Source organism: Hibiscus syriacus, unplaced genomic scaffold (genome assembly GCF_006381635.1).
Source record: "Hibiscus syriacus cultivar Baekdansim isolate YM2019G1 unplaced genomic scaffold, ASM638163v2 tig00110610_pilon, whole genome shotgun sequence".
Taxonomy (NCBI): domain Eukaryota; kingdom Viridiplantae; phylum Streptophyta; class Magnoliopsida; order Malvales; family Malvaceae; genus Hibiscus; species Hibiscus syriacus.
This window is the reverse complement of record NW_024062800.1, coordinates 2958026-2983958: the sequence shown is the minus strand read 5'-3', so window position 1 is coordinate 2983958 and position 25933 is coordinate 2958026. Positions and strand designations below refer to the sequence as shown.

The following is a 25933-nucleotide window of genomic DNA, read 5'->3' as shown; positions in this document are numbered from 1 at the left end:
ACGATTATACTTCATCCGAGTATATAAATTGGCAAACTTAAATATACATTTAAATTGTGATCCCTTTTTTAAAAAAATTAAAAGGGGTATTATTTTGTATGAACAATTCCCAAAAATACATTCATTGTTAATTAAGGGGGCATTTTCATGAATTATCCATATAAAAAACTATTTCCCTAATTTTTAATAAAATATATATATATATATATATATAAATTTAAAAATCTCGAATATAAAAAAGGTGTTACTTTGTGTGAACAATCATTGAGAACATGATCCTCGTCAGTTAAAGCATGTTTCCATGTATTCCCCCATACAAAATAATATTGTCATACATCTAATACTTGTTCGAATAGGATCATATCATTTTGTACAAACAATTTGACTGAGACACACTCCTTGCTAGTTAAGGCGTGTCTCCATAAATTATTCGCATAAAATAATATTTTTTAATATTTTTTAAAAAATACTAATATACATATATTGATCGAACCCAAGCACATTTAATAATTACCTAATAACATGCAGCAAACAAGATATGTTAAAAGGCAACACAACACAAATCGAATAGACCGTACGGATGTATGACTGAAAAACAGAAACTTTAAAGACCAAACTGCAAAACCAACAAAGACTAGGGTAACCATTGCGAATATTGTACAAATTAGACACCAGAATCGTCAATAAACCAACATCACTATTCAAAACTAGAACAAAAAATTATTAAAATTTGAGGATTGAATCATGCATTTGATTGAAACATGTAAAAGAGTGGGCAACGACTAAAATGAAATGGGGTCTAAATTATCAGGAATATATAGGTATTTAACCTAAGGCTAACAATAAACCTCAAAATGACTAAAATCAAGTTTTGTAAATGGTGTACCCAAAATCAACATTAACGAAATAGGTTATTAAACATCATAGTGACTAAAATAGAAACACAACATAAATAACTGCTCGAAATAAAAAGATACAATATTCCATTTAGTGACTAAATCGAAAGTTTACAAAGTTGGAATGCCCAGGGGAGGGGGTTTACCGAAGCGCCCAAGACGCATCACCCCGCCCCCGAAACGACGTCATTTCAGATTGGGTATATATACCCAAAATATAGCCATAAATGGAAAAGTCTCCTCATTTTTCCCTTTCACTCTCTCTCTCTAAAGAGAGAAAAAGGATTTTTCTCTGCATTCTCTCTCTGACCATCGCTTACTGGAGCACTCCGCCGTTGCCCACGGAGGTTGGAGTTCAAAAACTAACCCCAAAATACTCCATTTTCTTTCCCAAACCTAGATCCGAACACCTCTAAGCCTAAAGACCCACTGAACTCCCTAGATATAGGATTTTACCTTCGAAAAAAATTTAAACTCTCTGGCAATGCTTGGAAGCTCTGGTGACAAGCTAGACTTCTGCGAACGAAGGTAAGGCTCTTCCTCTTTCTTCTTTGTGTTTTTTCCTTCTAAAGTCTCTGGATTTCTCTTCCCTTCCTTTTTCGGTTCTTTTTCTTCTCTCCATATCCTTGTTGTTGTTCCCCCTTTTATCTTTTTGTTGGGTTCTTGATTTTCTCCCACTCTCTTTCCTCTTTTTTTTAATTGAAAAATCTTAGATCTTGGTTGCTGCCCCGAAAACCGTTGATGGTTTTTTTGTTGTATTTTATATAGAGGGTCTTCCCCTCTTTGACTTTTTCATCTTGCATGAAAATGGAAAGAGAGAGTCTATGATTTTGTTTTTTTCTCTCCTTTTTGGCTTTGGATGCTCTAACCGAGGATGATGCTTCAGCGGGGACAATGCCCTGTCCTGAGTGGTGGTGATGCAAGTAAAGAACGGGGTAAATATTTTTTACCCAAGGCTCTTTTCATCCACCCGAGGTAATCGAAGATGAATCCAGTGGTGGTGACGACGATAGATATGTTTGGGGAATCAGGAGCACATGTACCGAGGCGAGTGTGTATCTCAGACGCGGGGTAGATCAACAGTTGGGCTTTGGTGGCGGCGGTGGCTGTTGGGTTCATTAGGCTAAAACCCTAGCTTGGGTTAATCTGGGTTGTTGGATCAGATCTGATCCAACAGTTGATGTGTCTTGGCAGTGCAAAGGGAAAAAGGTAAAACCCTAGTTTGCATTGAGTGTTGAGCGTGGGCTTGCCTTGGTCCTGCCGATTGAGTTGTAATGTTGGGCCTTTGTAATTTTGTTTGGACCTCTGTTGGGCCCGATTTGTAATATGAAAATAATAATAAAAATAATAAAATAATATTAATAATAGTAATAATAATAATAATAATAATATAAAGATAAGTTAGAACCTGGATAAAAACGAGTGTCTAAAGCTGCTCCTCTTTGTACATTATTGTGTTAATAAGAATAGGACAAAGATGAAGAAACAATGATTTTTTTTTGGTTGAATCTATTCTCTGAAGTCTCAGGAGAGATCTGCTCCATTGTTTCTCCAGGGTAGAATAGATCAAGAAAAGTTGACTCATTCCACTGTTCTTCAAGGAAGATTGAATCGAGGTAGACTTGTTCCACTGTCACTAAGGGAATATCAAATCTTGAAAGAGATGGATATGTTTCGTTTTTTCTTGAGGGAAATTAGATTTGGGGACTTGATTCGTTCCACTGTTACTCAGGGAAGATTGAATCGAGGCAGACTTGTTCAGCTGTTACTCAGGGAATATCAAATCTTGAAAGAGAGTGATCTATTTCGCTTCTTCGTGTGGAAAAATCAGATCTAAGGACTTTGATTCATTTCATTGTTCTTCATGGAAGATTGAATCGAGGCAGACTTGTTCCACTGTTACTCAGGGAATATCAAATTTTGAAAGAGAGGGATTTGTTTCACTTTTTCTTAAAGGAAAATCAGATCTGGGGGCGTTGATTCATTCCACTGTTACTCAGGGAATATTAAATTGAGGCATATTTATTCCACTGTTACTCATGAAAGATAAAATCTTGAAAGAGAGTGATTTGTTCCGCTTCTTCTTGAGCGAAAATCATATCTGGAAATATTGATTCATTCCACTGTTCTTCAGGGAAGATTGAATTGAGTTCGATTTGTTTCTCTTGTCTTAAAGAATATCAAATCTGAAAATTAAACATTAACCCTTGTTAGTATGTTTTTGAGGATTCAAAAACATCATACCTGAAAATATTGGGAGGATAATCTTTGGAAAGTAATTTCTCATGTGAGAGCTTGTTTTGCTACCACCAAACATGGAAATCCGAATTGGTTACTTTTATGTTGGGTCCTTAAATCTCCATCATTTCCTTTTGGAGAACTTGTAAGTACTTAATTGCATTTATTATTATCATACATTTTATGTTATGATCCTATTTATTCGTAAAATGTGTGCAATGGTGCAATTCTTTTTAGTTTAAATGAGAACTCTCTTTTGTCGAAAGCCTTGTAATTAAGTCGAATCTTGGGTGTGAGAAATCAACAACAATTTATCATGACTGACAACTCTGGTCGGACACTCTTTTGTTGAACGTGACTCTGAATCTCTTTACTCTTAAACCCAAGCACTACCCACGACCAATTACTTGATTAATGACAAACCTCGTGGATTATCCTACCTTACTGAGCTTTTACGTGTAGCCTAAGGCTTTAACTTTCTTTAGCCCAACATCATGGAAGCCTCATGCTAAAGCCATTTTCAGCTAAGGAATACCTGCTTTTTTCCAAAACTTTTTGTACAATAACACACGATGATATCATGTTTTCAGAGTTAATCTACATGTTTTTATTTTCAATTAGGATTCTTGTAACATGGTTTTAACAAGAAAAATACATCTTTTTATTTATATAAATAAAGAGTTTTTGGGTAAATACATGGTAGACTTTTAACTGGAATAATCAAAAGAAAACACAGTAGGTGTCCTCATATATCAATAGTACGAATGCTTTTGAATTGGCACGCTGAAAGATGACTCGAGTGTAGCTTCTGTCAAAGGGATCTTGAGGATGGTGACAATGCGCAAGAGTGTGAAATTTCCCATGTACTACCAAATTCCACGAATGTTGGATACCATAAACCAGTATTTGAATCTCATATGTTCTTTATTTCTTTTCTGGTTATCCAAGCCTTTTCCCTTTCTAGTCCAAACCCTGACCACCATTTCAAGTCTTCAAAACTAATTTAGAACCTCCACCACACGAATTCTGAATTTACACAATTCTCAAGTCGCCCTTTACGGGTTTTCAACTTGAGACCTCATTCAATTTCAAGACACCCTTTACGGGTTTTCATCTTGAACCTCTTTTGTTTATTCTTTTTTTTTTCTCTTTTTCTCTTTTTCTCTTTTTTTCTTTCTATCTATCTTTCTTTTTCCTTTCTTTATTTCATTTTCTTTCTTTATTTCATTTTTATTTTTTATTTTTTTTCTTTCTTCATGCGAAGTACTTCTTGATAGTGTCAGAATTTACAGGGTTAGGTAACTCTGGTCCATCCATTTTTTAAAGATCAAAGTTCCTCCAGAAAAGGCATTCTTTACAACATAGAGTCTCTCCCTATTTGGCATCAATTTACCTCTGAAGTTCTTTTAAATTGGCAGAATCTTTCTCAGTACCAGATCTTCTTCTTGAAACTCTCATGGGTGAACCTTTTTACTATGTGCCTTCATCATACGCTTCTGGTACATTTGTCCATTACAGATTACATCTTTTATCCCATTAGCTATAGAAAATAGAGTTGCCCTAGTTGACGTCCTTATTGAAGTTTGATAGGCAAACAAACCAAATGATAACTTCTCATACCAGTCTTTCTAAGTCTTAGTCATTTTCTCTATGAGCATCTTGATGTTCTTATTGGTTGCCTTTACTGCCCCATTCATCTTTGGGCTATAAGTGGTGGAATTATGATGTTTTATCTTGTTTACATTTTGAATCCATCATCTTATTATTTAATTTCAAGGCATTGTCGGTGATGATCCTTTCTGGTAGCTCATATCGAAAAATAATATCTTTCTTTAAGAACTTGCAAACTATTGACTGAGTGAAATTTGCAAAAGAAGTTTCTTTTACCCACTTAGTGAAGTAGTCTATTGCCACCAATATGAAATTATGACCATTAGAAGCTTTGGCAAGAGTCGCCCAATGACATCCATGCCTCACATAGAGAATGGCTACGGAGCAATCATTACATGTAATGGATGACGAGGGTTATGGAGCTTGTGACATTTTCTAGCATAATTGATACAATCGGTTTCCAGTGTCGACCAATAATACCCAAATATAATTATTTGTCTAGCCATTGCATGTCAATTAGCATAGGTACCACATACTCCCTCATGCACTTCTTCTATGATCGTTTTAGCTTCTTTGGCATCCACACACCTCAACAAAACCTGATCATGACTTTTCTTGTACAATATCTCTCTATCAAGAACATATTATGCATCCATTATTCGAATTATTCTTTTGTTATTCTCAATTGCCTACTCAGGGTAGCTTTGATATCTGATGTATTACAAGATAACATAATACCAAGGATTTCCATCATCTTTCTCTTCTATGCTATAGCAGTAGACTAGATACTCATAAGCTTGCATCTCAATAGACATCATACTTGAATGTCCATTAACTTTAAAGGTTGCTGCCAAAGTGGCTAGAGCATCCGCCATTTGATTCTATTCTCTGGGGAGGTATTGGAATGCCACTTTCTCAAACTCTTTGATAAGCTCCAGGACCAACTTATAATATTCCACCAACTCGGGGTCTTTCGTTTCCCATTCACTTCTAAGTTGATAAATTACCAGAGCTGAATCCCTATACACTTTGAGTGTTTTTACTTTACGCTCAATGGCAGCTCTAAGATCTTGAATACTTGCTTCATACTCAGCCATGTTGTTTGTGCAATCGAAGTTTATCCATTTGGTAAAATGATAGTTTTCTTCATTAGGCGAGACCAAAATTTCCTCAATCTCGCGTCCCAAAGCATTCGAGGCACCATCAAAATTCATCTTCCAATGTTCATCAATAGAGGAATCTGCCTCTTCAACTGAAATAGACATAAAATCTTCGTCCGAGAAATGAAAGTTCAGTGATTCATATTCTTTCGAAGCCCTACTTGCAATGAAATCGGCTATAGTACTCACTTTAATTGCTTTTTGGCTTACATACTGGATGTCAAACTCAAACAATAAAATCTGCCAACGGGCCAATCTTCCATATAAAGCGGGTACACCCATTAGATATTTCAAATGATCAAGTTTGAAGATCAACCAAGTAGTGTGATACAACATATGCTGCCTAAGCCTTCGAGTAGTCCAAAATAAAGCATAACACAACTTTTCAATCGATGAGTACCTTGCCTCGCAATCATTGAACTTTTTGCTGAGGTAGTATATTGCTCTCTCTTTTTTCTCGGCTTGGTCATGTTTCCCTAATACACACCCCATTGAATTCTCATTGATTGACAAGTAAATAATTAATGGTTTGCCTGAGATTGGTGGCATTAAGACCGGAGCATTTGACAAATATTCCTTTATTGCTTCAAAAGCTCATTGGCAATCATCGTTCCATATCCCTACGTTATTTTTATGGAGAAGTCGAAAAATGGGATCACATTTCTTAGTTAATTATGAAAAAAACCGGGTGATATAGTTTTGCCATCCCAAGAATCCTTGAACTTCTTTTTGTGTTTGTGGGGGTGGTAAATCGTGAATAGCTTTGACTTTGTCCGGATCTACTTTAATCTATTTTTTGCTCACTATAAACCCCAAGAGTTTCCCAGACGCTACCCCGAAGGTGAACTTGCTTGGATTGAGTTTCAGATGGCATTTTCTTAATCTTTCGAAGAGTTTCTTTATATTCTCTACGTGTTCTTTCTCCGTTTTTGGCCTTAACAATCATATCGTCGACATAGACTTCTATTTCTTTATGCATCATATCGTAGAACAATGTTACCATGACTCTCTGGTAGGTTGCCCCTGCATTCTTTAGCCCAAACAGCATAACATTGTAGCAAAATGTGCCCCACAAGGTGAAAAACATAGACTTTTCCATATCTTTCGGATGCATCTTTATTTGAGAGTAACCCGAAAACCCATCCATGAAAAAAATAGGGAGTTTCCATCAGTATTGTCTACCAGGGTGTTTATGTGTGGCAAAGGGAAATTATCTTTCGAGCTGGACCTTTTAAGATCTATGTAGTCAACGCACATGCGAACTTTCCTGTCATTCTTGGGTACTGGAACAATTTTTGGCACCCATTCCAGATACTTGGCTACTTTCAGGAACCTAACATCGAATTGATTATTTACTTCTTCTTTAATTTTCAGTAGTATTTCGGGTTATATCCTTCTAATATTTTGTTGTACCAGTTTACATTATGGCTTTATCGGTAATTTGTCTACCACTAACTCAATATCTAAACCTAGAATATCCTTATATGACCAAGCGAACACGTCTTTGTATTCTTAAAGCAGCTCAATCAGAATTTGTCGTCCTTCAGCAGATAGGGTGATGTCAATCTTTATCTCTTTCTTATTTTCATTAGATTCTAGATTCGAAATTTCAATGGGCTCTTCATGAGGAAGAATCTGTTTATCCTCAATTTTCACCATTTTTAGCAGTCCAGAAGGTAAGTCACATTCCTCATCATTATCACAATCCTCGACTTCCCCCTGACATATGGGCAGCTCAAAATCTATCTTCGGGTCAGAGTCATCAACATTCATACTATTGATACCGGAAGTCCTGAAAGAATAACAAACGAGAGGATATATATACATATACACATACAGGAGAATCTATCCCATATCAAAAATAGAATGAAATAATAATAAATAAGAAAGAATGAAAAAATATGCACGGGATAATATTTGCCACTTAGTGACAGGAATGCATATTTCATTAAATATTTAAAACCAAATAGATTAACCCTTTACAAAAGATCAACTATTGCCCCGAGTTTTAGACAATAAGGAAAGTTTTTTTTTGTGAATTACTCTAAAAAAGTTTTGTAAACTACAGATAATTCTTCTGCAGTCCAATTGTTTAGCACGAAGCTTGGGGGTGTTGGATAAATGCCTATAGCTCTTCCTTCCTCAATCTCATCCTCTGATATCAATTGATGTCTAAATCCCTCAAGGCATTCTTAACAACTGGCTCTTTAGATGGATAGCCTCCCTGAAACATATGGCCCCCTGGATTCATTAGCGAAAAAATCAAAGGCTCCCATTTAATATCATCCCCGACTAGCCTTACTCTCCTCCTTTTCTTACTCTTTTGAATACCTCTTAGCTTTTCCTTCAAGGTCGGGTGGTATCCCAGGCCAAAGCGGTCTCTCTTGATGATGGGAAAAAACTAGACCTGACGGATCCCTTTACGCGGTTCCCCAACCCTCTTCCTACCTTGGCTCCCCTTCCCAAAGTCATTTTCAGGCCCATTCTGGTACAATTGGGCAGCCTGGGCTTTGATATTTTCTTCCCCTCAGCCACGAAAGTTGCATTAACAAACTCCAAGGACATGAAGGAGTATTCAACAACTTCTTTCTCCACTTCAACATATGGAGTAGTAGTAGATATGAAAGCAATGATGTCTTCCTCGACATTAAGGCACACCAATCTTCCCTCAATTACAAACTTGAGCTTCTAATGTAGAGTGGATGACACGGCTCCTGCCTGGTGGATCCAAGGCCTTCCCAATAAGAAATTATAGGTTGGTATAATATCCATGATAAGGAATTCGACCTTGTAAGTTGATGGGCCTATGATCAAAGGGTTATCAATCTTCCCCATCACTTTCCTTTTCGTTCCATCGAAAGCTCGAACGATGCTTTGGCAATTTCTTATGTGTGTACTATTGACCGACAACTTCTTCAAGGTCACTAACGACATACCATTTAGTGTAAAGTCGTTGTCAAGTAGCACTCGGGATAACACATGCCCCTTGCACCTGATGGTAATGTGGAGGGCCTTGGGATTTCCAACCATCCCGGACGGGATCTCATCATCAGAGAAAGAGATAAAATTATCGGCTTGGATATTCTTAATCAGTCGATCTATCTTCTCCACAGGTACATCCATTGGTATGAAAATATGATTCAAGAATTTCAACAAAGTATTCCAATGTGCCTCGAAACTTAACAGAAGAGTCAGGATCGAGATGCGATCCGGTAGCTTGCATAGCTATTCGAAGATACTATACTCGCTATACTTTAAAAATTTCAGGAATTTTACAGCCTCTTTTTTCGTTACAGTCTCATTAATGATCGGCTCATCATCCTTCAGCAGTATCTCAACTCTCTTCCCTTTATCAGTAGCAACTCTTTTCATAAGTTTATTGGTCTGATTGGGAAAATAATATTTCTCATTTCTGGTGAAATGGCATACCTCATCCACTTCTCCTTTGGCGACCTCTGAAACACTTACATTATCCAACTGTCACTCATATCTCTAGGGGACCTGTTTATTATCCTTATAAGGGAAAGAAGATGGGGGGTGTGATCACCACTTTAGGGGTTACTCTCTCTTCCACACGAGTTTTTGATGTGATAACCAGAGGACAGTTGGCATTGTATACTCCCTTAGATGAACCCTCAGAAGCATTAATCTCCGCTTCTTCCTCTTCAACAACTTCTTGGTAAAATTCCATTTCCTTGTTATCCATTAGTGTTTGCACCAAGGCTTGAAACTCAACACAATCATGTATGGTATAACCCTCAGAGCTGTGGTTTATGTATGCACGCTTACTCCTGTCAACCATATTTGAGACCGGCAAGCCTACTTTGATCATCTGTCTCCACACCCAATACATAGGTGACTTTACCTCTTTCAATTTGTTTATAATCTTTTTTCCTCTTTCCTCGATAATTGCATTGAACACTGCTCCTGCATGGTTCGACAATAGGTTCTGAGCCACATTGGGTTGCTTACTTTCACCAAAGTTGATGACGTTCCTCTGTTTTAATCTTTATACAATCTTTTTAAAGGCAATGCAATTTTGTATTGAATGCCCTAAAGCCCCCGTGTGATATTCGCATTGGGCATTGGCATCATACCATTTTGGGTAGAGAGGCTGCATCGGTGAAGTGTGGTAAGGTGACACCACATGCTTATCATACAAGATCTTAAATAATTCTTTGTAGGTCATGGAGATCGGGTTAAATTGAAGCTTTTTGTTTTCTTGTCTCGGTTCTCTTGCCCCTTGTCTGGTAGAGTTATATATGGATGACCCTATGGCTTGCGATCGAGATATATTAATTCTGCTGGAGTCATACGTCCTCATATTATTAACTTTATTATATTTTATTTTTGCTGGAGGTTTTCTGTTAAATTCTCATCCGTCAAGTTTCCTACTCTTGATCACCATTTCTATCATCTCTTCTACTTTGACTACATTAGCAAAGCTCTTGGATGGATTTCCTATGAGGGGCTAAAGAATGGAGCTCTCAAAGTGTTTATAAAGCGCATGTTGGTTTCCTCTTCCTCAAGCGGCTGATGAACTTGTACATCCACATCCCTCAACCTCTGGGCATATTGGCTTAAGCTTTCATTAAACCTCTTCTCCATACTATGCAACATGATTCAATTAGGCCTCACGTCTTTTATGTGCTCATACTATTCAAGAAAAGATTTAGCCAAGTTCTTACAAGATTTAATTTGAGCCATGCTCAACTAATTGTACCATCAGATGGTCGATCTTCCTAAACTCTCTTGAAAGCAGTGGATTAACAGTTTATCATCCCCTACATAGCCGATCATTTTTTCTATAGAACATCGTAATGTGTGCAGAAAGACATCTTATGCCATCAAAATTTTCAAAATCCAGAATTTTAAACTTGTGTGTCAACACTAAATCAAGAACCAGACTTAGCTCCTTAGCATCAATCCCATACATGTTATTCTCCTCCTTCATAATCCTAATTTCTTTTTCCAGTTGTTTCATTTTGCTTCTAATTGGTTGCTCAACTCTTTTCTGCCCTCCTCGTCAAAATCTGTGACATCTTCAACTTGTTGTTGGTTTACGGAGGTGTCAGGTAAGTTTATGTGCACCATTCCTCGCTGAGTAGTCGCTACTTGTTGTACTCTAATATGAGACGGTATAAAGTTTGGAGGGTATATAGGTTCTTCAGTAGTAACACTAACAGCCGAAGCTTTTCCATGATCCGCTCATGGTGTGAAACCCGAGGGGTATAGAGGTTCTTCGATAGTAACACCGAGAGTTTGAGTCTCTTCTTGATATATATTTCTCCCTTCTAGCTGCTTGCTAACTTCTCAATCAGTTCATTCTGGGTTTTTAGCATTTGATCACACGTCTCCTCTTGAACTTTACTGAAGCTCTCCTATATTTCGAGCTGGGCTTTATCAATTTGAGCGATTCTCTCGTCCATTTCCTTTTCAGGTATTATTCGGGTGCTTAGAAGTTTCCAGTATTCTGTAGTGTACCATTTATTTTTAATTTTGATGTTTTCACGATGAATATAAATTATATGGAAGTAAAATGCTAAACAAATAACTGTAAAAGTGAAAATAAAATGCAGAATGCAAAACTTGAATGGTAAACAAATTGCAAATGCATGTAGAAAGACATTGATTCATAAAATGTGACCAGTCTTAGAACAACTTTTGTTTAAGATCAAAAGCATCATCATTACAAGACAAATCCATTACAGAAAAGGCCTAGCTCTAGTATTCAGCTCTATTATATCATTGACAAGCCAAGTGACCCTTTTTTCTAAATCTGATGTTGGATTTGTGTAGCTCTGGATTATTGTTACTTGGATATCCATATCTCCTAGCTTTCTTGCAATACCACTCAACTGATTCATGGTTTTGATTATCACACAATTCACATTTGTTTTCCAGCCCTCATAGTAATCATTCACGTTCTTCCACTGCTGCCTGGTGGTTCGGATAGTGCACTGAAGACCAGTGGTTTGCACTTGACAACTTCGCAGAGTATCCTCTAATTCATAATTGTTTCTTTCCAAAGTGATATTCTCTTAGTCCCTAACCCTTAAATATGTCAGCCCACGCTGACCATTCTCTATAAATAAGGAATTTTTGAGTTGTAGAATGTAAGCACTATACTCTTCATTCTTAGCCTGAGCTTGAGTTAACTCTTCCTCGTGCCTTGCTTCCATTTCATGTCTTTCTTGAGTGAGGACCTCTATTCGCTCGTTCTTTGCTGCACATTGTTGTATCCAAAGGAAAACTTCATTCTGCTTACCATGGAGCACATAATCTCGATGTTGCCTTTCTAATTTCAACTCTTCACTGTTTGGCCTCTTTTCAACATCAAGCTCATCTATTCTTTGTCCTCAAATTTCTAGCTCACTCAACATGTTATTCACCTCCATCTTGAACCATTCAAACATATTATTTTTCTCTGCTTCTAACTTTTTAACCCTTCATTTTTCCTCGTCTAGCTCGCTTAATCAGCCTTGATTTTCAACTTTGAGCTCCTCAATCTTATCTTGTAACCCATGCACTTAAAACGTGAGCTCCTCTTATCACTTCTTTCTCAAGGTGTGCCTTTGTCTCAATTCTTTGGCCTCTTTTCTTTCACTACTCAGTGCACGAGTCCAAGACTTATTCTCTACTTCAAGCTCTTGATCTCTTTTCTTCTTCTCTGCCTCTAGCTCTCTAACCCAACGTTATTTTTCAGCTTTGACGTCTTTAATTCGATGGTATTTTTCAGCCTTGAGTTCCAACTTTCACTGTTCTGAAGTTTTTTCCTAGTCCAACAATTTCCCATGCCCAATTAATATTTCTGTATATTCATGAAATAAACCTCAACCTCATCTTTCCTCTTTCGCATGAGCTCAAATTGTTTTTTATGGAACCCAATATCGAGTTCCAACATGAAATTTTCTCGTCTAAGACCTTCACACTTTTTTTTTCTTTCTTGGCAATTTCGGCTTCACATTCATTCCTCAGTATTTCCAACTCAGATGGAACATATCTTAATTACTCCTCTAAAGGAATAACTCGATCACGGTCAGGAAGGGAATGTTGTCATTCTTCCTTGCATCTCTCCATGTGACATAATTTGGTATTAACATGACATCGGTTGCTACCACGTCAGTTCAAAATGTTAACTTCCAAGCATCTGACATTAAACGAGTTATTTTCTTGTAGTGATCTCTGTGGTACACAAATTCAGACTTACTTAGGCCAGAGGTGGCTGGGACGAAATGGCGTGCCCTATATTGCCTTAACACTATTGGTGGAGCATAACCTGCTCCACCCTATAACCCTAACAAAGTTATCCAATCAGAGTACCCATATTTGTACAATATATCAACATGGCTAACTAGGGGACACTCCACACTATATCGTAATCTTGTAAATTCCTGAAAAGTGAAACCCACTATTTTCTTGTGAAATGAACTGGCCATTATTTGCTGAGGAAATCTTTCAATGGAGAATAAGCACTTGAGAATCGACGGCTATATTCTCGTTCAATCTTCCAGATGTGTCTACGGATCCACACAGTACGCAACTGAACACACCTAATGAAGTGGCAACTCTCATATCTTTTGCAACTGTTAAGCGACCTGAATGTCTTAGCTAAGACTGCAGGGACATGATTTACTTTCCTTTCCAAATGCTCAAATAGATCAATCACGGTGGAGTCTATATGACAAAGAAATTTTGGAAAAATCACTAAGTTGTAAATTCCCAAAGCGAACATTTTCATCCTCTTCTCAATATCAATGTATTTGACAATCAGTTCTTTAATGCATGACCAAGGAAAACAGTCAGACTCTCATTTCTTTTGGATACGGCCAGTTACCAATTTCTCCCCTATTCTGGTAATCTTTGTGAGCTTGCTTTTAAAGGGTTGTACTCTTGTCGCCTTTGAGTAGATTCTATCCAAATGTATCATTTCTAAAAGAAACAGGGAGGTGTACTCCTTCGGAGTGTGAGTCATGTCCTGTTTGTTGAAATTGAAACAACTATATACTGGATTCCAAAACGGGAGAGCCTTGATCAATGGCTCATTTACCTTCACATACAACAAAAGAGTTATGTCAACATACTTTTTCCAGAATGGATGCCTTGTATCAGATTTTCATGTCTCCCAGATTTTATGTAGCCCTAGCAGATCATTTTGCTTAAGACTGATTAGAACGACCTCTGGTAGCACTGATATATAGTCTTCAGTCAAACTATCCCCCTTCTTCCTCTAAGTTTCTTCAGACTATGACCTCACTTCTGTATTCTTTGTTTCCTTGTTATGAAAACTCTTGTCTATTTTATGTTTTTCTTCTACTCTGATGACCACTTCGTGAACCAACACCTATCTTAATGAATGATCATGCAATGCAACAATACAAAAAAAAAAATAAACAAAAATAGAATTGTTTTAGTATATACAATGAATAATCAAATAAAAAAAGTATATCATAAACCTTACCCACATGTAATCTATCCAACATGATATTTACCCCCATGCTTTAATTTGGCAAATAAACCCTAATCACATTTCTTCTAGTTCACAGGCTTCGTACTGAAATTTAAAACCTAAATGCATACTCTTCTAGTTCTCATGCTTTTTTTCAAAATAAATAAATTCAAGGAAAAAGTTAGAGTGAGTTTCCCCTTTTGTGACTTTTGAAGAATCGCGGACAGAAATTCAGTATGAAACTGGAAGAGTTTCAGTATTACTAACAGGATCCTCAAATTGTCCTTTGCCGGTGCACCCTTAGGCCTGCTAGACCCTTGATCCTCACCCATTACAGGCTTAAACGGGTCGATTTCAATTTGAGAGGATGCATTTCCCCATGTTCATGTGAGGAAACTCAATGTTTCATTTGAAAACACGAGGTATATGCACCACACGAGATATAGCACAGTTAGAAAGCTCTAAATACTCGAATGGTTATAGCATGAGTGAGGGGGAAACTCACAATCCTTTGCCTCGATCCAAAAACCAACAGACTAAAACAAAAGTCAAACCTGAAACATGTAAATCACACGTTAGTACAACTAATAAATAAAAGATGTACAATGAGATGCACACAAAACATGAGGATCAAAATTTAAATATCATTTAAAATTACCAGTTTCAACTAAAAAAGATTATGTATAATCGATTATGTTCTGTCTCTTTAATGTCCCCAGCAGAGTCGCCAATCTGTCGGAATGATCCTTAAGCTTTTTGTGCTATGGCGGGGAACGATCCAACTAAATCTTGGAAAAGATTGGTTTTTTAAATGAATAAATAAACAAATAAATATTGGAGTCACCATCGATCTTTGGGTTAGGTAGGTCGAATACCTGAAAAATATCTTTTAAAATAATTCTAAGAAACATAATTTTAAAAGATAAAAAAATGATATACGTTTAACTAGAAATTAGTTTTGAAAAGGGTTCAGGAGTCGTTTACGCATGGGGAAGGATTAGCACCCCCACAACGTCCAAAGTTGGTACCTAAACGATTATACATCATTTGAGTATAGAAATTGGCAAACTTGAATATACATTTAAATTGTGATCCCTTTTTTTAGAAAAATTTAAAGGGATAATATTTTGTACGAACAATTCTCGAAAATACATTCCTTGTCAGTTAAGGGGGCATTTTCATGGATTCTCCTTACAAAATAATATTGCCCTAATTTTTAATAAATCATATATATAATATATTTTTAAAAAACTCGAATATAAAAAAAGTGTTACTTTGTGTGAACAATCATTGGGAACGTGATCCTCGTTAGTTAAGGCATGTTTCCATGGATTCCCCATGCAAAATAATATTGCCATACATCTAATACTTGTTCGAATATGATCATATCTTTTTGTACAAACAATTTGACTCAGACACACTCCTTTCTAGTTAAGGCGCACCTCTATAAATTATTCGTACAAAATAATATTTATTAATATTTTAAATATAATAATAATATACATATATTGATCAAACCCAAGCACATTTAATAACTACCTAATAATATACATCAAACAAAAGAGGTTAAATCACAACACAACACAAGTCGAATAGACTGTACGAAGGTATGACTATAAAAACAGAAACTTTAAAGACCAAACTGCAAAACCAGCAAAGACTAGGGTAACCATTGCAAATATTGTACAAATTAGGCACCAGAATCGTAAATAAACCAACATCACTATTCATTACTAGAATAAAAAATTATTAAAATTTGAGAATTAAATCATGCATTTGACTAAAACATGTAAAAGAATGGGAAAATACTAAAATGAAATAGGATCTAAATTATCAGGAATATATGGGTATTTAACCTAAGGCTAACAACAAACCTCAAAATGACTAAAATGCAAGTTTTACAAATGGTGTACCCAAAATCAACATTAACGAAATAGACTATTAAACAACATAGTGACTAAAATACAAATGCAACATAAATAAATGCTCAAAATAAAAAGATGAAAAATTCTATTTAGTAACTAAATCGAAAGTTTACAAAGTTTGAAGTCCCCGAAGAGGGGTTTACACACTCGCCCAAGAAGCATCACCCCGCCCCCGAGACGACATCATTTCGGATTGGGTATATATACCCAAAAATGGAAAACTCTCCTCATTTTTCACTTTCACTCTCTCTCTAAAAATAGAAAAATGATTTTTCTCTGTCTTCTCTCTTCCCTTCCTCGCCGGGGGAGGCCGAAAGCCTCCAACCATCTCTCTTCGAAGCACTCCGCCGTCGCCAATGACGGCCAGAGTTCAGAAAATAACCCCAAAACGCTCTCTTTTCTTTCCCAAACATAGATTCGAAAACCCCTAAACCTAAAGACTCTCCAAACGTCTTAGATTTAGGATTTTACCTTCGAAAAAATCAAAACTCTCCTGTGACGTTTGGAAGCTCCGGTGACAAGATAGACTTTGGTGAACAAAGGTAAGGCTCTTCCTATTTCTTCTTTGCGTTTTTTCTTCCAAAGTCTATGGATTTCTCTTCCCCTCCTTTTCGGTTCTTTTTCTTCTCTCCCTATCATTGTTTTTGCTCGCCCTTTTAACTTTTTGTTGGGTTTTTTCTTCTCTCCCCCTCTTTCTTTTTTTTTCTTTTGAAAAATTTTAGATCTTGGTTGCTGCCCCCAAAATTCGCCCTTTTGTTGATAGTTTTTTTGTTGTATTTTATATAGAGGGCCTTCTTCTTTTTGACTTTTTAATCTTGCATGAAAATGGAAAGAGAGAGTCTCTGATTTTGTTTCTTTTCTCTCCTTTTTTGGCTATGGATGCTCTGACCGAGGACGATGTTTCAGCAGGGATAACGCCCTGTCCCGAATGGTGATGATGTAATCAAAGGACGGGGTAAATATTTTTTTACCATGAGGCTCTTTTCGTCCACCCCAAGGTAACTGACGATGAATCTGGTGGTGGTGACGACAACAGATATTTTTGGGGAATCAAAAGCGCGTGTTTCGAGCCAAGCGTTCATCTCAGACACGGGACATATCAATAGTCGGGCTTCGGTGGCGGCGATGGCTGCTAGGTACATTAAGGTAAAACCCTAGCTTTGGTTAATCTGGGTCGTTGGATCATATCTAATCCAACGGCTGATGTGGCTTGGCGGTGCAAAGGGAAAAAAAGGTGAAACCGTAGTTTGCATTGAGTGTTAAGCGTGGGCTTACCTTGGGCCTACCGATTGGGTTGTAATGTTGGGCCTTTGTAATTTGGTTTGGACCTCTGTTGGGCCTGATTTGTAATATGAAAATAACAATAAAAAATAATAAAATAATTTTAATAATAATATAATGATAAGTTAGAACCCGAACAAAAAAGGGTGTCTACAATTATGATTAGTCAAGTTAAATAAACGTCAACTTTATATCGTTTTATATTTAATTTTTTAATTACCTAATTAGTTTGACTAAATAAATGATATTGATCTCAATGAATTCATATGAGTACAACAATATATATATATATATATATATATATATATTTATCTCAATTGTTAAAGGCCTAGATATATCCATCTTATATAAGAGAAACAAATTTCATCTTAATCAATCATATCTCATTACATGATTGTTATTATGTTCAAGAAAAATCTTTATAGTTGTTTGATTAACTATAATGTTTGATTATGTCAAAACACAAAAATTTTCATATTGAGACATATAATAATTATAATCTAAACATTTAATGATATAATTATAAAATATCAACTTATGATTTTGATCCATATAATCTTAAATGAATTGATCTAATATTTGTTCTCAATAAATATATATGAACTTAATTTATATTTCATACACATCTTCATAAAATTTTACATTAATTTTGATTCAAATAATCATCAACTGTGGACATTTTAAAATAATTAATAATATCTATTTAAAGATATTATTATAAAATAAAATACGAATTATAATAATAAATTAAATAATATATTTACACAAATACCAAAAATACTATTACAAACTAATCTCAAATCACAAAACCATTACATTACAATGAGACAATTAAGTATTAGGAATTAATTTTTTCCATGTCAAACAAACAAAGCAGCTTTCCTAAAGAAATTCCTTGGATATCTTCCTCCACTCTAAACAAAATCTATCGAAAAAACTTAAATATCTTTTCCTTTAAACCTTTTTTTTTATCCCTAATAAAACTTCAAGAGAACAGAGACAAATATATATAAAAAAAAGTTCAACAAAGGAAATAAAAAAATTCCTTCAAGCCAAAAATATGTACAAAATGGGCTAAAATAAAGGTGACAGCATATTTTGACTGGTCACGTCCAATGATTTCACGAAACAGCGTGGTCGGCTTCGGACTGGCTCTGGGTCACACGTGTTTCCAGTGGCGAAAACGGGATTCCTACACTTTTGGCATCCGTATTTCTGCCAGAGGTGGAGACGGCTGCAGCGGCTGTGGCGGTGGAAGTGGTGGCGACACGCTCACATGACGGACACATAGTGAGGGTAGTGGCAGGTAAGTGCATGTAAAATGGTTGGGAAGTTTTTAAAGCTCTTAACTCTTGCAGTTCTTTTTGTAACCTTCTATTTTCTTCTGTCAGTGTTTCGCAGCACCTCTTTAAATACTCACAATCTACCTCCGTCTGCTTCAATTTTGTCCTGTTTTTTTCGTACCATTTTATTCGAAATCATTATTATAAAATAACCCAGAAAAAAAATCACATATTTTGGCAATTATTGAACCCAACAACCATGAAAATAAAATAAAAGAATTAATTAGTATGTATACCTTGCTCTTCTATTCTGAAACCAAACTTCCACTTGTCGAGGACGAAGGTTTAATTGTTTGGCCAAGGCGAGCTTTTGTTTCTGAACCAACGTTTTTTAAAAATGAAAAATCAATCAAAATGTTCAAAACACAAACCCTAAAACAAGGGAAATACATAAAAAAGAAGTGGCTCGGTTTTTTGTTTTGACTCACGGGATTTAGGGTGTTGTGTTCTTTGAAACTTTCTTCGAGAAAAACCGATTGTTCTTTAGAGAGCCGGAGTTTCTTCCGGGTTGAACCGTTCTCATCGTCATCGCTGGCTCTGGAGCTACCCCTTTCGGTTTCGGCTTCCATGTTTCTCTTGCCTCTGCTGACTCCGTTTGTGACCCCGAAATCCATCGGGAAGGATGACACCGCGCTGTTCGGAGACGACTGCGCCGCCCCTTCCTCCGCTTCATCCCCCAACGCCACCAGCGCTAACCGGTTCACGTCTAACCCTCTTACCGGTCCTTCTGATGAACCCGTTTCGTGCACTAATGTTACAATACAAAGTTACGATTTTCTCCAAGTTAGATAATGAAAAAGATAAAAATCAAAACCCTAAACCCAGAAAGAACTAAAAAAGAAGATAAGAAGCATGGAAAAAACTAATGGGAAAAATAAAATATACTGACGATTATCATTGAGCCAAGGAAGACGAAGCTGAGAAGGCGGCGTGCGAGGAAGAGGAGAGGAAGGAAGAAGATGAAGCTGAAGAGGTGGATCTGAAGAAACCCTTTTGTCGTCGTCTCCATCTCTATGAGCTTCCTTGCAATACCCTAGATCACTGGTTGATAACTTTGGGGTTTTTTCTAGAAAAGGAAATGGCTTTGAAGAATCACCCAGGCTCAAAGCTAACTCCATCAACCTTTTTTCACTTTCGAAGACTGCTTTGAAATGTCTTGTTTGATTTGATGAAGATAGAGAGAGATGAACTGAAAAAGAAGAAACCCTATTCAAACTTGCTCCTCTCGCCCTACACTCCTTTTTATTAAGCTTTTGGCTCCGTGGGAGAGATTGACCGACAAATCCAGGTTGACAAACGCACGTGAATCTATATAAATATATGCACAAGAAAGAGAAGAGATTTTCCTATTTTGTAAACAGTAAAGCAAAATCTTTTTTAATGGTATTAAAAACAAATGGAGTGTGAATTATTTTGACTTTTGTAGAGAAATAAAAAGAAAGTTGGAGCAGGAGACTGATGAGAAAACACACGGCTTTTCGTCCATCTCCTTTTGTTTATCGATACAATACAAGGCCAACAGCGACATGCTTCTTTTTCTTTTTGCAATTAAGAATGTCTAATCTAATCCATGGGCAACATTTTGTTGATCTTGAACAACATGCAAACGGAAGTTATGTTGTGAGGCGGTACACTAATTTATTACATAGTTTATCACATTTATTTTAGAAGGTTATGTACAACGATGGATAATAATTTTGATTATAATTAATAACATTATATGTATAACAAATTTCAATCTAAAATTTGTGCATCATGCATTCTAATTGAGAATCAAGAATTGGATGGGCTTCTCAACATTGGAAAGGCAAATCACTTCTCACCACCATTCGGAAATTTTCATGGACAGCTTACATTTACTTGATCTGGGAAGAAAGAAATAGACGAATCTTCAGAAGAGAATCAAGAACAACTGATCAAGTCTTAAAAAATATTAAAGACCTTGTTCGAATCAATCTCAGTAATAGAAACTTCAATAGAACCGAATATGTTAATATTAACTTATGTAATTATTAGGGTATAGACTGATTTTTGTTGTAAGTAGCGTTTATACTCCCAATTGAAATGTTTTGTTGTATCTTTCTTCATTAGATAATAAAAATTTGATTATCCAAAAAAAATTTCAATCTAAAATACTATTATATTCAGTGACGAATCTATATAATGGATAGAAGGGATTGTTGCTGGCTAGTTGTTGTTCCTTCCATTTTTAAAATCCAAATATTTAATAAATTTTTGTTCTTAAAATAATTTTATCTTTTTAACAATCAATCTTAGTTCGTCTTTATTATATCTATTCTAAAATTTACATAAATAATATTTTAGTTATGATTAAGAATATTACATAAATTTATTAACAATAATTTTTTGAATTGTAACTAAAATAATTATACAATTTATGTAGTTTTTTTTATAAAGAACATAATATTTTTCATTTTAACCTAAAATATTATTTAATTTACTCTAAAATTTTATAAATTTAATTAATATTTCAATTCAGATCCATTATAATAACTTTTTACATTTTATATTAATCAATTATATCTTAGAAAAAAAGAAGCTTTTGACTACTAAAATGAATAATTAAATTGAGGTGATATATGTTATTATTATAGAGGTGATATATGTTATTATTATAGAGGTGATGAAGAAACATAATGATTAAGAAGCGTTGTTGACCCAACACAATTATAGCAGAATGGCACTGTTTGATGGTTTTGTTTGTTTTCAAATGATAGCAAAGTAATTTAATCTAAACATTTCCCAGTTTCCGAGTAGTCAATTACCACTCCTTCCAATGACGCAAATCCAATGAATGTGGCTGAACCGGAACCCTTGAACCCATGACTGACCATCCATAATAACATCATTTCCCCTACCAAGGTGCCATTGACCAGTTGGCTTGAATACAATTATCACACAACCCTTGCTTTTCACCTAAGCTTTCATGTGTTTAACAAACATTTTTAAATTTATTATTATATACTATTTAATCGATTATTGTGTCTATTTATCAATTAAGTTGTTTAATTTCATCATTATAATTAAATATGTGACATATGTATCGAATTATAAAACGTTTTAGTTTTTATGTGATTAACAAATTTGATAATAATATGTATTTATTTAAATAAATAAATGGACTATTGGTGTAATCTTATCTTTTTTTGTCTTGCAAATAAAAGGATAAAATGTGAGTGTTGGCGGTAGACTATTAAACGAATATGTTTAGGAATATTTTTAAAAATAAATAAATGAATATGATACTAAAAATTTAAAAGAATATTATTATTTAAAAATATAAACGAATAAACACAAATAGTTTTATTTCTTAAGCTAAATTTATTAATACCTTTAAAGACAGCGGGTAATGAAGATAAACAGTGATCAACTTCTTAGTCACGTTACATTAGCATGGGATTTCGACATAAAAAAAGAACTACTACTTTGTATTATGCTCAATCCGAGCAAACAAAGAGACCATCTTTCACCATTCCAAAGAAAGTAGAACATATTATATTTGCATACCAATAATAATAATGTTCTTTTCTTTTGTGTCTTTTAAGCAAAAATAAAATAAATCAACAAATTGGGTATCCAATGAATGAAAAAAAAAATCAAAATCAAAATCAAAATCTAAAGATAATTATGGATTGTTTTGTTAACTATTTTTAGAATTATAAAAATATAACTTATATAGTATTTTTAAATTTTCATTAAGTTATAAATAACATATTTATTTTTATATTATAAAAGTAAATTCAAAACTAAATAAAAATATCAAATGAATTATTGGAATGATTACGATTTTCAACTTAAAAATTAAATGATATATTGTAAATATTATCCTAATAAAAAAGGAAAAATAATGTTAGGGGAGAGGAGAGGAGAGGCCCCACGCGCGTGAGGTGGGTTATGAAGAAAGGGGGAAATTAAGAGAAGCACAAGTAGAGGATGAGAGCAGGTCAGCCGTGTCATGCTTTAGGGATCATTGCAATAATTGAAGTCATGCAGGCTTTAATTATAATTTTTTAAATTATTGGGTGCTGCCAACATTCAATTATTTAATTATTACTACTCCTACTTTTAATGTCTGGATAGCAAATAGAATGAATGTTCCTCACTCTTTTTTATCCTTAAAATACATTCAAAAAAATTATTAATTGATTTAATCCCCGAGTTATTAGGATTTTATAATTAATCTTAATTATAGTTTAAGATATATATTATTGGGTAAACTACTTCAAATACCATTCACCTTTTAGCTTGAGTTTATTTATGTTACTAACGTTTCAATTTTGTTAATTCTAACACTGACGTTTAACTTTCACTATAATTATGAAATCAATCATTAATGACATAACATCATGATGACATGACATAATCTATGCCATGACGTTACTGACGTGACTTTCTTACCAAAACGACACCGCTTTGTTATAGAGTCATTTGATGAAAAATTATTTTTCATGGGATTCGAACTAAAATTATTCATTAACTAATACGTCGTATTATTATAGAGTCATTTTGTAACGCTCATACTCGGTAGACATGCACAAAGTCGGATAATAAACCGATCTGGTTTTTTCACCTAGCCAAAAAACCGGATTTTTAAAAAACTGGTTCAGATTCTAATCGGTTTGGAGGGGCGGATGGTGTAACCGGTGTAACCAGTTTCGGTTTGAAAAAAACCGGATATAAAAAAACCGGTTGCTTCATCCAAGAAGGTTTCATTAATGGCGGTGTTTTGTTTCAGTTGGTAACATTCTTTTCATTCTTTTGCATGAACCAGTGCATAAAATTTGTGAAATCTTTTAGAGAAACAGATCAGTTCCATGTTTACGTTGTCTGTAAGTTGTAGATAAAATAATAATATATGTATTTGTAGTTGCAGTGTCACCCCCTCAGACCGATGCGGATAGCCCGATCCAATATGGAGTGTCACATTAGGGCCACCGGAGTAACCCACCGAAAAAAATAGCGGAAAATTTAAAACTTTTCTTAAAACATGTAAACTCATAAAATCTTTTATGAGTACAAAATAAAATTTATCAGTATTCGAAATAAAACAGATTTTCAGACTCGTATATATAGCAAAATACAATTACATGCCCCCTAATCACATGTACCATACTCTGCAAGCAACTCCGGAAGAACTACCGGTACAATCTTTTAACCTACAATGGTGAGTAATAGAGTGAGCTTCGGAAAGCTCAGTAATACAGAACTACCAGATGATGCTACATGACATGTAGATAAATGGGAAGCCATAATTTCCTCATTGAATCAAACGTATACCAATTGCAGAATAATATAAGGTTCCATTAGCAGTTCATCGAGTAGAAGCCATGAATCTCAGTTCATAAGAAACCTTTCATACAACCACGTTTTCATGAGGTCGAATAGGATGTCTAGTGTGTTCCATCAGTACGATAAAATCATAATAGGTACACCAATCAAATGATAGTTCAGTAAATCTCATAAAATCATAATGAAGTTTAACTTTTGAAACTCGTAGTTTAAACCATTCTCTTGTACACCAGCCGCAGTTCCCAGAACTGCGTCCATAGGGCTTACCTTAAGCATACAGCGAAAAGGAAGCCAACCTAAGGATAGGATTTGGGGCCTGTATCCTTAAGTCTGTAAGTCCGTAAGGCTTACCCTAAGCACAAAGCAAAGGGAGCCAACCTAATGGAGCATCTTGGGGCCTGTGAGCCTACCCAAGAGTCACATTAGGTCCGTAAGGTTTATCAGCTCGATCAGAGCTATACTCTGTAATTCAATTCATCCAAAATCAGTATTTCAAAAATACAATTTATGTAGTAAGCATAAATTCCATAAATCCATAAACATCGTTATCATATATCCGTGAAAACCAATAATCATATATCAATCATAATCTATAAATCATCACCAGTAAGTGGTGTATCAATAAGCAGTAAACCATAGATTTCAGTGTACCATATTTCAAAACAGATAAAACAATTAAATAGTACTTAGGGAATACACTAGAGAATCCAAGTGCTTTCAGAGGCCATTGTAGTTATCAGTATGGATAACACGAAACTTATGAAATTTGATTTGATTCTAGGAACGAGGTCATATTGAAGAGAATCGATTAATAACCAATCTAATCAGACATTTAAGGTTGATATTTCCGAATCTCTCTATGATTCATATATCTCAAGAAAGTGTTCAAGTATGACCAGAGTAATTTGAGCTGATAAAGTAAGAACGAAGATTCAGGGCACTTACCATCCATGTCAATCGATCGGACTATCAACAACTCCTAAAATTGATGTATTTCAACTGGTTAATTCATTGCCCTTCCAGGGTATTCACACTTTAATACCAACAATTCTTATTTATAAATCATCTTCAAAATCATTACTGAATACATATAAAGGAAGCAATAGAGAATCCAAATAATCTTTATTTCTATCCACATGGCAACAATATCACGAATTGTCAACGTATTTAATTCTTGGTTCATAACCCATAGTAATCATACATCATGTAATATCATTGGAGTTCTCAGACTCATTCAATCACTTACTAAATTCTCAGTAATTAAAGTTACTCGGTTTATTTAGTAGTTAAATCAATATCCCAATTACTTCAGAATATTTCCGAGTAATTCCGATGCTTTTATGTTTCGGATACATGTTGTACTTCCACTTAGTTCTCTTTGTTCATTTACTAAAATCATTATTTTGTGTTCATGGTTGATTTATCTCACTAATATCCACTTCTTAATATCGAATGCGCTCTAACGTTAAGCTGAGCTGAGTACTTCCATAATTATCATCAATCCCAATTTGAGAAGACGAACAAACATTCAAGTGGTATTTATGCCATTCATGTACTGACATAGCATTAACGTTGGTCGACCGACTTAAACTATATTCCATAACTTTTAAAAAAAACAATGCAACATCCATGTTTATTTGGATTCCTTAATGAATCCAATTCATTTACTTATCCTTGGTCATAAGGGTATTTTGGACATTTTTATGCTCAATGTTATTCC

General features: G+C 35.1%; 1 protein-coding gene across 1 annotated transcript; it reads right to left on the bottom strand.

The window, feature by feature from the left end:
* Nucleotides 1-18643: 18643 nt before the first annotated feature.
* LOC120135566 (homeobox-leucine zipper protein HOX11-like) lies at nucleotides 18644-20103 on the bottom strand. The gene is made up of 5 exons (XM_039151839.1): nucleotides 20057-20103; nucleotides 19793-20025; nucleotides 19332-19651; nucleotides 19140-19219; nucleotides 18644-19009 (listed from the first exon to the last, which is right to left on the bottom strand). Exons 2-5 carry the CDS (start codon nucleotides 20019-20021, stop codon nucleotides 18682-18684), a joined length of 957 nt encoding a protein of 318 aa, XP_039007770.1. The 5' UTR covers nucleotides 20022-20025; nucleotides 20057-20103; the 3' UTR covers nucleotides 18644-18681.
* Nucleotides 20104-25933: the final 5830 nt, after the last annotated feature.

Bases quoted from the DNA above. Each gene is read 5' to 3' on its own strand.
- LOC120135566 (XM_039151839.1), bottom strand. From the start codon at position 20,021: ATGGAGTTAGCTTTGAGCCTGGGTGATTCTTCAAAGCCATTTCCTTTT. The intron at 19,220-19,331 runs GTGAGTCAAAAC...ACGTTGGTTCAG, and splicing joins AACACAACACCCTAAATCCC to AAACAAAAGCTCGCCTTGGC. The intron at 19,010-19,139 runs GTATACATACTA...CGAAAAAAACAG, and splicing joins TTTCAGAATAGAAGAGCAAG to GACAAAATTGAAGCAGACGG.